The sequence below is a fragment of the Magnolia sinica genome, chromosome 11 (assembly GCF_029962835.1).
Source record: "Magnolia sinica isolate HGM2019 chromosome 11, MsV1, whole genome shotgun sequence".
Taxonomy (NCBI): Eukaryota; Viridiplantae; Streptophyta; class Magnoliopsida; order Magnoliales; family Magnoliaceae; genus Magnolia; species Magnolia sinica.
The window spans coordinates 59,757,527-59,773,465 of record NC_080583.1 but is presented as its reverse complement, the minus strand read 5'-3'; the positions used below and the strand labels follow the sequence as shown (position 1 = coordinate 59,773,465).

The 15,939-nt window shown below is 39.2% G+C and overlaps 1 protein-coding gene and 1 non-coding gene across 3 annotated transcripts in view; both read right to left on the bottom strand.

The window, feature by feature from the left end:
• LOC131219207 (methylthioribose kinase-like) overlaps positions 1-4,404 on the bottom strand; it is a 53,877-nt gene extending 49,473 nt beyond the window's left edge. Inside the window, exon 1 of one of the 2 annotated variants that reach the window (XM_058214223.1) lies at positions 4,167-4,404. In XM_058214223.1, coding sequence (XP_058070206.1) covers positions 4,167-4,355 — 189 coding nt within the window. In that variant the 5' untranslated portion in view covers positions 4,356-4,404. The remainder of the gene's footprint in view (positions 1-4,166) is intronic. The other variant, XM_058214222.1, reaches the window with a different exon arrangement.
• A 6,161-nt stretch (positions 4,405-10,565) lies between these two features.
• LOC131219669 (small nucleolar RNA R71) lies at positions 10,566-10,672 on the bottom strand. The gene has a single exon (XR_009158317.1). It is a non-coding gene; the product is annotated as a small nucleolar RNA R71 (small nucleolar RNA).
• Between the last annotated feature and the right edge of the window lie 5,267 nt (positions 10,673-15,939).

The following is a 15,939-nucleotide window of genomic DNA, read 5'->3' as shown; positions in this document are numbered from 1 at the left end:
TGAGAAGGGTCAATATCAAGAGAGAAGACAAGCATAAAACTTTTGTCAAGAAATCATGAGTACGCCCCAAATGCTGGAACAAGGCTATCATGATGATACACACTATTACTCCGCACATATTTATGCTGAAAAGGATAGAAACTTTGAGAAGATCAAAAGTTCATCACCACAATTATATACATTCATCACAAGGAATTGTTTTATGTAGTCAGAATTCTAAATGATTTTCAATTCTAACTGCCTAAGGAGACCTAAAGTTACAATCACCAAGAAAAAGACCCAAATATGAATGAATATGACCTAAAACCACACACAGTAAATCTTTTCATTTCTGGGAAAGGTACTCCTAAAATTTTGATTGTTCTGGAATTGAAGTTCAAGGAGAACAGTGCACAAATCATTAATCATTAAAGTACAACGGTCAGGTAGTGTTTTCAAAGGTGCGAGACCATGCAACTCAAGGTGCACAGAAAAGGTGTCATGCCTTTGAGGCATCCGCCTTATTGTGTGAAGAATACAAGACGTGTATCTCACACTTTGAGGTGCAATGAATTGCCCCATATTTCCAGTGAACTCATATGGCTAAAGAAACTTATGCAAGAACTTGGTTCTCAGGTCCCAATTCCGATTGAAATAAGTTGTTACAATCAACCTGCGAACCACATATTGACCAATCATAACCTTAAGGTAAAAGGAACAATAAGATCAATTTTTTACTTCGACCAATAACTTGAATGTAAAAGGAACAGTAAGGTCAATTTTTACTTCATTGGAGATAAGGTCATCTCCAAGAAAACATACTCCATCTATCAGATTTTGTGTCCACTGAGTCTATTAGAAGGGAGCACCCAAAAAAAAAAAAATCCGACCAGCTAAGCATGATATCTATGCATCAGAGTTTTAAATAGAGAATAGTGTGTGGCATAGCATTCACTCCTCTGAAGCATGAGGCATAAACTGCATAGCGTGTAGCATAAGCTACATGGCTACTTCTACTTTTTTAAATTAAAGGCCGCTTGGTTGCACAAAATATCATGAAATTTCATGATATTTTGCACCAAATTAGACCGATTAATAATGCAATTTCATGATACCTAGTGCAACTAAACACAACCTAATATAATAAGAAAAATAGGTCAAAGATTAACTATAAAGATAAAGAAAGAGCAACAAAATCAGTTTCATACTGTTACTTCTGTTATTTTACTAAAATTCCAAAAAATATTAACTAATTTTTATTTACAAATTAGACAAATGCAACAAATCATTGGAAACATTGATTGCTGTTGTTTTAGTGAAAAATAACTTGTAGTGTGCGCTATATAGTGTGTAGAGTAGGCTAAGTAGTGTGTAAAGTATGTAAATTAGCCTGTAGTGTAGGCTACATGCGACTCAAGCTATTTTCATCAGCTACTTAACGTTACGGCTAAGTTATGCAGTGTAAGCTACATGCTACATAACATAAGATATTTAAAACACTGATATATGTGTAACAAGAATATGTAGAACATTTCACTCATTCAGTAAACGGTACTCTGTTAATTATGGGAAAGATTGTGTGTACTTAATGTGCATTAGGAGTTGATGTGAACGTATCTCCCACTAGCCAAGAAGCAAGACGAAGAGTAATAAGCCTTTAGAAATGGGAAAATCAGCCATAATGGCTCTCACACAACTTTTATTACTAAAGGGAGACACTATGCCCATACCCTTATTGATAAGAATACCCTTTCTTTTGTCATGTTTGTTTCTAAGCATAGGTGGTTGTCTAGGCTCTTGAGCCCCTTAACGAAACTATGCATGTGCGTGCATATGGAAGTGTGTGCGGACATGCCTTTTTCACATGTGCGCAGAACGAGTCAAGCTAGGCTCAGGTTTGACCTCCGGTACCCCTTTTGATATTTAAATTTGATAATTAATATTGTTCGTTTTTAACTGTTACTATACTCTCTTAACAGTCATTTCAATTTCTTTTTGCTCTCTAATATCCTGCATGTTTCAAAGACTAGGCTTGTCTATATAACCAAGCCTATGTGTAGTGAATAAGAAACTTCAATGGGACAAGGGATGCTAAGGAGTTGGAGAACTTGTGGCAGATGGAGCAGTGCTTCAAGGCTTCCAAGTTGGAGGACGAGGAGGCCGACAGTACACACTTCTTCTAAAGTCTTCAACTTGGTATAAAAGCCATATAAATGTCATTTGGATCAACATGGTGGTGCATCCAAGGTCGATATTGCACGTATTGTTCAACTGTGTGAGCCACTTCCCAGGGCATCTTCATCAAGGTTTTTTTTTTTTTTTTTGAAGGATAGCATCTTCATCATAAGCACTGGAGCAGAAAATTGTCCTAAGCTTAGGAATTCGAATCGTGTTGCTGGCCCACTGCACTCAAGCAGCAAACAGTATAACAACACCTTTCCTCAATTCCGTCTCCTTCATTGCACAGGTGTTCGATTATGGTAACGGTGGCCATAACCGGCGTTACCATTACGATACGGGCCATAACGACCAGTACAACCCTCATAATGGCCATTACGGCTTTTTCTTATTTGGAAATAATCCATTTTGAGACCGTTACAAGGCATTACAGAGCGTTACAGGTCATATTTTCCCAAAATGTCCGTTTCAACCCTGTAACACATAACGGTTACCACCGTTACCATTATATAACGGCTACCACCGTTACCATTATATAACGGCTGATACCGCCATTAAACCGTTTTGGCATACCAGAGAAATATTTCAGCCTTCACATTTTTGTAGCTTCAACATCTTTCTACTATTAGTAATATGGTAATACAAAGTTGTACTTCAAAATATCAGCAGTAGAGAAATTATAGGATCCTTAATGCAAGGATGTGTAAGCTATACTCAGGTTTTCAGTTTGTAACTTGTACATTTGAGAGTCCCAATGTCTAGTGGTCCATAAGATTTGTATGTTAAAACCCTCCATGGATTGACCATGCCCAAAAACACCTCCATAGCTGGTCTTCCAATTTGATTCATGCAAATTGATGACTAAGATGAGAAACACAGTAGCAACGGTCCCCCATTCAATTGAAAAAGTACCTGATAGTCGTGGGTAGGATCTTCTTAATGTAAGAACTCTATCAAGTGGGCCGTGTTGATCAAGGGTCTGGATTATCCCAAGGGTTGGATAATATGATCAGGTGTACCAGTGGGCCCCACTAAGTGTGATACATTCAGAAATTCGTATAGGGGTGGGATCCTAGAACTATAACACATATAGTACTAGGGTGCAACTGGGATTGCAATTCGTGTGGAGCCTTTAGGGAGAGGAGTTTTGATGGGTTTCAAACTCCTCTGCCCTCACATGTATATAACAGTGCTGGGTCCCCAATCCAACACCATCGACAGAAGCTACAGCCCCATCTCATCTTCTCTAAAAGGTGTAAAGGAAAGGAAGACCTCTGCATCCTAATCTACAGCAATGGCTTCACAGCAAGGTAAGCCATCTCCTTCGTCAGATCTCCATATCCAATGCACAGCAAGGTCCTATTGGCAATTCCGCAGACCAGATCTTACACCTAAGTGAGGGATTTTCTGGACATAGCCCATTGATGGTTGGTTTACACCAGACAAGTCCATCGATGGTTAGTTCACACCGAATTGCATTTATCAGTTGAAATAATACACCTTCTGAGCCTCATGAGCCCCTCGGCAGAAACGAAAGAAAAGCTTCACAGCACCGTCTTTCAGACCTCGCTTGGAAAGCATTATGATTCATATAGGATTCATATAAATTCTAAACTTACAGGCCCTGTTTGGTAGACAACTGAAAATGAGTTGATCAGATCTCACTTTAGTTAACAGTAATAACTAAAATGAGATCTGATCAACTCATTTTCAAGTGTCTACCAAACAGGGCCTGTGAGTTTGGAAAATGAGTTGATCAAATCTCATTTTAGTTAACAGTAATTATGTATTAGAGATTACATAATTACTGTTAACTAAAATGAGATCTGATCAACTCATTTTTCAGGTGTCTACCAAACAGGGCCTGTAAGTTTGGAAAATGAGTTGATCAGATCTCATTTTAGTTAACAGTAACTAAAATGAGATGAACTCATATTTTAGCTGTCTCCCAAACAGGGCCTTGCAACAATACGAATTGAACGAGACAAGAAAAAACCGAGATTGTATACCTGCTTGGCGACAAAAGAACCTCCTCCAGAGGAGACGACGATGAAGACCAAGTTGAGATTGCCGTCGCCGACTTCTTTGATGGTGAGGGCATCGAGGCGATCTCCGAGGAGGGAAGAGAGAGAGGGAGTGGATTTTATGTATTCGACAAGGGATTTCTCGTCCAAAGGCCGGAAAACAGATGACTCCATTGAGAGAGAGAGATAGAGAGAGGAAGGTTTGAAATGGTTATTTATGGTGGCGGACAATGGGAAGCTATAAAGGAGGGAGGAATCAAAAGATGCATTGAACCTGCCCATTTCGATCAACGAGACTCTATTTCTAACAGTAATTAAAGTTGAGACGCGGCCCCACCGGGATGTTGTGAGAAATTCACCACGTTCATCCGCTCTGTGAGCTCATTTTAAGACATGGGGCTAAAATTGAGCCGGATCAAATACTATGTAGGACTAAAACGTGAGGATTGAACGTCCACAGTTGAAATATTCGTGGGGCCGCGGTAGTTTGGCTAATATTTGTGTTCTTAGTTCATCCCACTAGGAATGATATCATGAACGGTATGGATGCTACGTAAACATCACTACCCACGGTACGAATTTCCGTACCCATATTTTCCTTTTAAGTGCGGCCCACTTGAATCTTAGATAATGCTCACTTTTGAGTCTTAAAATGAGCTCAAAAAATGGATGGACGAAGATTAATTTCTCATAAACATCACGGTGGCCCCACATAAGTTTCTAGCACAGGGACTTCCCGTGGAAGGCTTTGGCAGGAAATTCGCATCACCCGCTCATCATATGCTTGAGTCAACTTAAGCAATGAACTCCGGACTCCTGATCATTGTTGGACCCTATTTATCACCTTTATTGGATAATCAATCAGAAAAAAGACACATGCCGCTGCATGCTCTTTAACCATTAATTAAATAAAGAAATATATGAAAGGTAACTATTATGGAACTCTATAAATGACAAAGAATTCAACAAAGTAAGTTGTCTCACGCTAAACTAATCAAACAACTTAAATTATATTTCCTTATCATAGCTTAGCTCTAGAGTAGCGATAATCCAGTAACAGGAATCTTTAATCATAATCAGGTAGCTGTAATGTAAGTCTAACCTTTTGCGTTGTACTACTCCCGCATCAATATGATCAATTCATCTTTCATAAAGGTATTTTACAATTGCTCCCTGTAATTGACCGTAAGTATTTTCTTTTTGTTTAACTGTTTCTGCTTATAAAAATCATTTCATACGAAAGGCAAGGTGCAACCCATCTTTGGAGGAAGAACCTCACATGGGTATGTGTGAGTGCCTGATAATCTTATAACTATCTTGCAAGTGACTGAATAGGTGGTCAATCTTCTCAGGTTTCGGTCATATACGATCACATTTGACGTATCTTCCTATCTTGGCACTCGAGATCAAGTTATTCAGTTTGAATCAAGACGTTCAATTGGTTCTAGTACTCGCACATACCACACATGACCAAAACAAACGGAGTGCCAATAATTTTTTACATGCCCCGTGGGACACCAACTTTTTGGTAAACATACCGGTACAATAGTAAAATATGAGCCAAAGAAATACTCGTAATGTTTCCATGGCTAATGAACGTCTCACACCAGATGAGGAAATTCAGGTGCAGTCAGCTGCTAAACTGTTAAATCCACAACCAAACTTAGTGCCCAATCCTCCAAATCAAGATAGGGCATTTTTATTTCGTATTGATCCTCTTGAGATAATGTCTGTTGAGTTACGTGATATGCAAATGGGGATTCAGCATATTACAAGCAATCACGAGCTCAGGCCGAGCACTCGTGATTTCAGGTTAAAACTTTCAACGTATGGATGGCCAGTCAAACCAAGAGTTTGAATAGGATGATGGCTATTTTTACTGAAAGAACACATATCATGCCTCAGCAAACTATTGAGACTAGTTCTGTTGAAAATCTGGCAATGGTACCGTTAATGCCTCTTTTACAATGGAACACACATCCTACTCCAGTATGGGAAGTGCAGAATGTTCCTCCACCTGTTGAGTTCGGACAACTTGTATAAAAGAATAGGAATTTCACTCTTGAGGCCAGAAATTAAGGAATATCCGGGGGCAACCTTTCCCTAGGAATATTCCTCACAATGAGAACAACGCTCGATACGTCCTGAACCACCTCTAATGGTTGAACTTTGCTATTTAGACCACAACCAAGTTTTACCAAGTGGTTCAAGAAGTGGCAGGCCAAGTTCTTGGCTGAACTACTACTCCAGTCTACCAAAAACCTTATCCTGAATTGATCGATCGAAAATATTAATTGCCATGAAATTACTGACTTGATTTTTCACTATTTACAGGTGATACTAGTCAATTGACCATAAACACAAAGGTTAATTTACCATGCAATGTGGAGAATTGGCCAATAATGATTATTATAAATTAAAACTATTTACCCATTCTTTAACTGGAGTGGCTTTCACTTGGTACTCTAATTTGTTGTTAAACTCCCTCCAAACGTGGCAAGAAATGGAAAAGAAATTTCATGCTTAGTTCTTCTATAAGGATAAGAAGATTTCTATAGCCGATCTTGCACATTTTCGGCAATTGTCAGGTGAATCATGAGAAAATTATATTGCTTGGTTTAAAAGAGCGAAAAGTCAATACAAAGTAGTCACAATCGAGGCTGGATTTACATAACTCGCACAGGACGGTTTGGAATACAAACTCAGTAAAAAGTTCATCAGAACAGAGTTTACAGATCTATGTGATTTAACTAGAAATGTAGCCCGATATGAAACTTGATGAGGGTCAAATATTACATATTAGACCCCGATTATTACCTGATTTTACATACATGATAATGCTTAATGGAATATTTTAATCATGTTTTTGTTGCAGGGTGTAATCAGGAGCGTTGACTGAAAAAGAGTACTAAAAGCGTGGATTTGACACTTTGAAGTCATCAGAGCAGGGGACGGATTCCAGAGGACTAAGATTGATGGATTTATACACCAGGGATCCAAGAAAATCAAGCCGTTCACGTTAAAGAGGCCCGAAATTGGTGCAGAATGTAAGATCACATGGGTCCCGCCATCCGATTGGCTTGAAACTTCATACATGACCTGGGGGCCATAAATTAACCGTACACATAAAATTTCAGCCATTGAATATCTCAGAAAGTGGCCCAACAACCAGATTATGCCCTTAATTCATTAAGTGGGGCACACCTACTATCTGGATATGCCTCAACTTTGGATTTAACGCTTTAAATGGGGATACCAATTAAATGAATGGATTAGATTTCTCAAGAACATCGCAGTGGACCCGACCCGAACAGAGTGTGCATAGTGCACAAGTGCACTAGCCGTGCACGGCAAATGCAGAGACGGTTTGACCGTCTCTGACTCAAAAAAAAAAAAAAAGGAAAGAAGGAACGTTCCTTCTTCCTCCGTAATGGACGGACTGCATCCGTTTTGTGGAAGCTGGTTGGCCACCTCCATCATTCGGACGGATTATCTAAGTCATACATCATGTAGAGGGGCTCGAAAGAGTCGAACCCATGCTGACCATTGGTGCCCATGTGTACACACGTGCTCGCTATAGAGGCTACAAACGGACTGCCCTGCAACGTTCAAAAGTGATTTTATTGTGATTTCTTCTCTGGGCCGCGTTAATGGAAGTTCAAAACCATCCATTCTTGACTGAAATTCCGTCCTGAATCTAATGGATGGGGTGGATTTCCCTGAAAATGCTTCTGTGGGGCCCACCGGCGAAAGCTTTCGCACATCCGCGAAAACTGACTTTTCCATGCGGTTGTGGGCCACCATCTTTGATCATATGGCAAATCTGAACCGTCCATAGTGTATAGCAGTCAAAAATGTCCCAAGAGACGTTGATTTTACAGACTAATACAAGGAACGCGAGAGTTATGAAGCCCCCAACTTAGCTGCGAAAAGGCTTTCGCTGCGCATGCGATAGCTTTCCAAATCCGATTTTTACCACTCCAACAGCTATAAAAAGAGTTCCAAAACGTGGATGAAGGCATTCAATTCTTTGGGGACGTGAGCACAAGAGGGAGTAGTAGTTAGAGTTTGTTCTTATTTTATTGTTTTGTTTTTGTTTAAGTTCTAGCCCATTCATGGCTGGCTAAACCTCTTAGCTAGGGCTAAGAGGTGAAGCTTGTGGCATGATGGGAAGACTCTATGACTTTGATTCATTACTAAACTGATGCTGATATTGGTTTGATTTTAAGAAATACCTTTAGTTTTTAATGGTTTGTTGTGACTGAAATTACAATAAATCTGTGATGGCTTTGAGTATTTCCTTTTCATTATTGTGATTATGCAGTTAGGAAACCTTGTTGTTCACCATCGCCCCTTGGACATGGTTGGATGACGGAACCCTTCCTAACATTCATACCTCACTCAGATTGGCTGTGGATTGGTTTAATTCTGTTGTTTGCTTTGTCTCATGGGCATGGTTTTGTGATGGAGTCCATTCTAATTTACATCCGTCTTGTCTCTTGAAAACTAGATCAACAACAGTTCAGATTCGATTCTAGTGATATATCTTCCAACTAGATGAAGATGGGACTCGAAGTCCAGTTGTGTTCATGAATCAAGCGTAGACTGCCCTGATCTCTACAAGTGGATCCTCTGAATCCCTAGTTCCTTTCCCTGAATTGTTTAAGTTTTACATTAATACTTCACCATTATTCCTCAATTTATAATCAATTTAGATTTCATCTTTTTCTAGTTCTAGTTCTAGTTATTTTCAGATTACGTATAAGGTTCAGTCCCTTGGGATTCGACCTCGGTCTCACCGAGTTTATTACTACATCACAACCCTATACTTGGGGAGTGAACAAGTTTTTGGCGTTGTTGTCGAGGATTAATGGTTTCGTTTTCTAAAATTAACTAGTTTTAGGATTAGTTTAAAATTAGAATTTTTCTAACTTTAGGTTTAGGTTTTTCTAATTTCTAGAAACTAACCTGTTTTCCTGTTTTGTAGGATCCTGACATAAACTTCTAAATTGGTAATCCCTTTCTAATTCCTCTACTTTTTCTATTTTTAGAATTAGGGTTTGAGTTTTAGAAATTTTCTAATTCTAGTATTTTTCTATTTTAAGAAATAGTTTTTTTTTTAGAAACTTTCCTCCTTTGTTTTTAGAAACTAGGTTAGTTATTTCCCTTTTTAGAAATTCTTTCTAATTTTAGAAACTAACTCATCTTTCCTTTATTTTATTTTTAGAAACTTTTTAATTTTAGGTTTGGATTTTCTATTTTAGAAACTTTCTAATTCTGGGTCTTCTTTTTAGAAACTAACTTAGCTTCTAGGTTTAAGGTACTTTCCTTTTTAGAAACTAACTTTCTATTTTTATTTTTAGTAACTTTCTGATTCTAACTCTTTTAGAATCTAACTTTGTTTACTAATTTATTTTTAGAAATTTTCTACTTGTAGAATTTTTGTTTAGAAACTAACTTTCCTATTTTGTAGGCTTTTAAGATAGAAATTTCTAATTTGGTAAGCTCTTTCTCTACTTTCAATTTTTCAGATCTCTTTTAGTAACTTACTTTCTAGTTTAGGACTTTCCTAATTTATTTTAAAAAATTTCACTTTCCTTTAGGAATTTCTTCTTTTAGAAACTAGTTTACTTCTATATTTCTTTTTAAGGATTTTTTAATTATAGACCTTCTCTTTAGAAACTGACTTGTTTTGTTTTCTTTTACAGGTTTTTAACTTAAGGACTCCAATTTGGTAACTTCTTTCCAACCCTCTCTTTCTTTCTAGATTTTCTTTTCCTTTCTTAGGATTAGGTTTCGAATTTGATTGAGGGCTGCGAGTGTTTCATGCCCAAGTGGGCCGTGACAACAATCGACGTCTCTTAACTGAAGGAGGATTGGTTGAGGGGTTAACTATATATCGCAGGACTAAACATCACTTGAAATCCCCTGAGTTAATTGAAGTGATGGCTGAAAACCAACCTCTTCAACCCTAACCTATGGTGGAGGACATTTAGGATGAGAATGAGGTGCATCAAGCACCCCCGCCTCGTACTTTACGAGATTATTTACAACCAGCGGGGGTGAGTACGCCCTCATGCATGATTTTTCCTGAAAATACAGAACATATGGACATCAAGCTAGGGGTTATCCAACTCCTTCCTAAGTTCCATGGGCTTGAATCTGAAGAACCATATCTACATTTGAAAGAGTTTGACGAGATCATAGCCACTTTATATTTTCAAAATGTGTCTGAGGACACAGTCAGGCTGAAACTCTTTCCTTTTTTCCTTGAATGAGAAGGCTAAGACGTGGTTACATTCACTGCGTCCTAGATCCATTGGCACATGGAATGATATGCAGAGAGAATTTATAAAGAAATTTTTTCCACATCATAAAACGATTACCCTGAGAAAAACAATCATGAACTTCATCCAAAAGGAGGATGAAACATTTTACCAATGTTGGGAAAGGTTCAAGGATTTGGTCAATTCATGCCCACAACATGGCTTTGAAACGTGGCGCATTACAAATTTTTTCTACGATGGACTGACATCTTCCATGCGCCAAATGGTCGAGACAATGTGTAATGGAGAATTCATTATTAAAAATGTCGACGAGGTATGGGATTACCTCGATAGTCTTGCTAAAAAAACACAATCATGGGATTATAACCCAAAGTCGAACACCACGTCTAGGCTGACTCAATCTAAGGAGAAAGGTGGATTGTATCTCTTGAAAGAAGAGGATGATCTCAAGTATAAAGTGACTACGCTCATAAGAAAATTTGAGGCCATGGAAGGAAAGAAGGATAAGGTTAATGAAAGTGTTTGCGGCATTTGTGATTGCAACATTTATACAACTGAAAATTGTCCTACGATACCCGCCTTTCGAGAAGTGTCGAATGAACAATCCAATGCTGTAAATACTTATCAAAGACCTTTCAATAGACCGACCTCTAATACGTACAATCCTGGTTGGAAAAATCATCCAAACTTTAGTTGGAGAAATGGACAAACTACTACCCCTTAAAGTTTCTTCAATCAAAATCCAAATCAGGGGAAACCTCAAGAAGAACCGGTTTAAAATTACAAGCAAGAGCTGACCCAGGCAATGCGAGATTTTATGTAAAAGATGGATTCACGTATGACAGTTATAGAAAAGGGGATGCTTCCTGCACAACCGCTCCCCAATCCTAAACCGCAATACGAGATAAGTAATCTTAGCTCTTCAAATCAAATGGAGCACGCTAAATCCATCACCACTCTTAGGAGTGGGAAGATCATTGATAAAACCCTTCCGATTAGGCCCGAAAAGCCTCAAGAACCAGAAGAGGACAACGATGATGGATCTAGTGATGCCCCACAAAAATTAGAACCGGAACTTATAGAAAAGCCAGTTGCTTCATTTCCCCAATGGTTGGTCGCACCAAAACCTCTCTCTAACTCTCAGGATATCCTAGAGGTGTTGAAACAAGTGAAAGTCAACATTCCTCTACTTGATGTCGTAAAACAGATACCTTCATATGCCAAATTCCTAAAAGACTTATGCACGACCAAACGATGGCAGAGTATTCAAAAGAAGATCTTCTTGACCGAGAAAGTGAGTGCCATCCTAAAGCAAGACGTGCCACAGAAATTCAAAGATCCTGGTAGCCCAACCATATCATGTGTAATCGGGGACCACCGAATTGATCATGCACTTCTTGACTTAGGAGCGAGCGTCAATCTGATTCCCTACTCGGTATACAGACAGTTAGGTTTGAGAGAATTAAAACCCACCCTAACCACACTACAACTTGCCGATCACTCTGTTCATGTATTAAGAGGGATAATTGAGGATGTGTTGGTCCAAGCTGATAGATTTTACTATCCTGTAGATTTTATCATCCTGGACACCGAACTCATCAATAACATGAACACTCAGATTCCTGTCATTCTTGGTCGCCCATTTCTTACCACTTCAAACGCAATTATCAATTGCAGGAATGGTGTCATGACTATGTCTTTTGGGAATATGACAGTGGAGTCAAACATCTTTTTCAATAACGGCAGAAACTTAGAGGATGATGACGATTTCCATGACATTAACATGATTGACTCTTTCGTGAAAGATATGACACCTTTGACCTTATCCTCTGACCCTCTAGAGACGTGCCTGGCCCACTCCCATGATTTTGATAATGACATGATTAGGGGACGTGTGCCTTGCTTGATACTACACCGGTACTTGAAGTTAACCGGTGGAGGCCACAATTTGAAGAGTTGCCCCCAAACTGATGTAGTACCTCTACTGTCTAACCTCAAGTCGCCGAAGCTTGACCTAAAACATTTGCCCTCTGATTTGAAATATGTCTATTTAAGTCAAGATGGACATACCCGGTGGTGATCTCTGCCCACCTGGAGAAAGAACAGGAGAGTATGTTCATATCTACTCTCATTGGGCATAAGGGAGCCCTTGGATGGACGATAGCGGACCTTAAGGGAATCGACCCCTCGATTTGTACTCACCGCATATATCTTGAGGATAATGCGAAGACCGCTCGACAATCACAACGTAAACTAAATCCAAACATGAAGGAAGTGGTTAAGGCCGAGGTTCTTAAACTATTGGATGTGGGTATCATATACCCCATATCCGATAGTCAATGGGTGAGTCCAACTCAGGTAGTTCCTAAGAAGTCCGGGATCACCATCGTAGCCAATGCCAATAATGAACTTGTGCCAACTAGAGTTACTACTGGTTGGAGAATGTGCATTGACTATAGGAAGCTGAATACCGTCACGAGGAAGGACCACTTTCCTTTGCCCTTCATTGATCAAATCTTAGAAATGCTAGCTGGTCATTCCTATTACTGTTTCCTTAACGGGTATTCGGGCTAAAATCAGATTGAAATCGCCCCTAAGGACCAGGAAAAGACCACATTTACATGTCCCTACGGCACTTTTGCCTACAGAAGGATGCCATTCGGATTATGTAATGCCTATGCAACCTTTTAGCGATGTATGATGAGTATCTTGTTTGACATGGTGGGGAAATATTTAGAGGTCTTCATGGACGATTTCTCTGTTTTCGGTTCATATTTCAGCGAGTGCTTAGAGAATCTTAAATGTGTGTTGAAAAGATGTGAAGAAAAGAACTTGGTACTTAATTGGGAGAAGTGTCATTTCATGGTTCATATGAGAATTGTCCTTAAACATATTATCTAGTCCAAAGGAATCGAGGTGGATAAAGCAAAAATTGATCTTATCTCTAACCTACCTCCACCCAAGAACATACGGGACGTACAATCCTTCTTAGGACACGTTGGGTTTTACAGAAGATTCATAAAGGACTTTAGTCTCATCTCTCGTCCTTTATGTAATCTACTTCAAAAGGATGCACCATAAGAGTGGACTGAGCCATGTCAGGAAGCTTTCACTAAGCTTAAGGGCATGTTGACTAGTGCACCCATCATACAACCACCCGACTGGGGCATTCCTTTTGAACTTATGTGCGATGCATCTGATTATGCTCTTATGGCGGTTCTAGGCCAGAGAAAAGATAAGATGCCTTACGTCATTCATTATGCGAGTAGGACTCTAAATCCTGCCCAAGTGAACTACTCGACTACGAAAAAAGAACTCTTAGTCGTAGTGTTTGCCTTGGACAAATTTAGGTCCTACCTGATCGGATCCAAGATCATTATCTACATAGATCATGCAGCACTCAAGTATCTTCTTTCTAAGAATGATTCTAAGCCCCGCCTAATAAGATGGATCCTCTACTCCAAGAGTTTGATTTAGAAATTAAAGATAAAAGGGGAGTAGAGAACGTAGTAGCTGATCACCTTTCTCGCCTTAATACCTCTGATTCTCTTCAGGCGACCCATATCAATGATATGTTCCCTGATGAACAACTGTTCAGAGTCTCCCATTCACCTTAGTTCGCTGATATTGCTAATTATCTTACCACAGGTTCCATACCGACACATTGGACTGCATAAGATAAGAAATTTTTTTTTACCAAGGTACGTAACTTTTTCTGGGATGATCCATATTTGTTTAAATATTGCGCAGACCAAATCCTGAGAAGATGTGTGCCAAAAGATGAGCATTAGAGTGTTATCTCCTTTTGTCACTCACAGGCCTGTGGTGGTCACTTTTCTGCCAAAAAGACCACAGCCAAGATTTTGCAATGTGGCTTTTACTGGCCTACTATGTTCAGGGACACTCATGAGTTTTGCAAAGCTTATGAGCGTTGTCAGAAATTGGGAGCGTTGTCCCGTCAAAATATGATGCCCTTGAATCTCATTCTTATCATCGAGGCATTTGATTGCTGGGGCATTGATTTCATGGGACCATTTCCCCAATCTTTTAGAAATCTATATATTTTGTTCGCTGTAGACTATGTCACTAAATGGGTTAAAGCGATTCCATGTCGGAATAATGACCATCGCATGGTCATTAAATTCCTAAAAGAGAACATCCTTTCCCGATTCGGAACGCCTCGAGCTATCATTAGTGATGGGGGCTCACACTTTTGTAATAGGCCATTAGAGAGTTTAATGAAAAAATATGATATCTCTCATAAGGTGAGCACCCCATATCACCCACAGACAAGTGGGCAAGTTGAGATTTTCAATAGGAAGATTAAACACATTTTGCAGAAAACGGTTAACCCTGACCGTAAGGATTACTCAATCCGATTGACTAACGCCTTATGGGCTTACCGTACTGCGTTTAAAACCCCTATTGAAATGTCTCCCTTTAGACTTGTCTATGGGAAGGCTTGCCACTTGCCTGTGGAGTTGGAACATAGAGCCTACTGGGCAATTAAAAAATTGAATTTCAATCTGGACAACGCTGGCTCGCTACACAAACTTCAGTTGAATGAACTCGAAGAAATTCGAACGATGCATACAAGAACTCAAGAATTTATAAGGACAGAATGAAGGTGTTTCATGACCAACGTATTCTACGGAAATCATTCACACCTGATCAGAAAGTCCTTTTGTATAATTCTCGATTACATCTCTTTCCAGGGAAGCTTCGATCTCGTTGGACTGGCCCTTACATTGTGGTCACTGCGTATCCTCATGGGGCCATTGAGATAAGAGTTCCTGACAATGGCAAGGAGTTTAAAGTAAATGGACATCGCTTAAAGCCATTTGTCGAGAAATTTGATTCAGAGGACATGTCTATACCTCTGACTGATCCTGTTTACCAGGATTGATCTCCTAGTCCGATGGAGGTATAGGTAGGTTTCCTGTTTTCATAGGACTAGGGTAGTTTGCTTTATGTTGTTCTAGGTTAATTTGTTGTCTAGCTGAAGACGTTAAACTTAGTACTTCTGAGAGGCAACTCAGCTTTTCATTCCATTTCATTTTCCTAGTTAGTTAGTTCAATGTTTGTGGGTAACATTGCTGCAAACCCTCACGAGACTACAACTTGTCCACTAGGGGCAACCTAGGAGTTTAAAGGCTTGTTGTATACGCTAAATGCAATCGAGAGTACCTGCGAAAGTGGTGTAGGTAGGATCTTCTTTTTGTGATTTTATTTTTGTTATTTTGTTTTTGTTGATTTCTCTCTTGTGCTAACTCACTTTTACGTTGATATTTTTGAGAAAGCCTCTTGATTCTCCGTTCAGGTACTATCTTTCCATCACTCCTCTTTTATTTTCATTGTCCCATGTGCATTGCATGATTATTTCTTTTACATTGAGGACAATGTAGATTTTAAGTTGGGAGTGGGAGATTAGGCTACCTAATCAGTATTTTCTTGGTCATGAGCAAAAATTG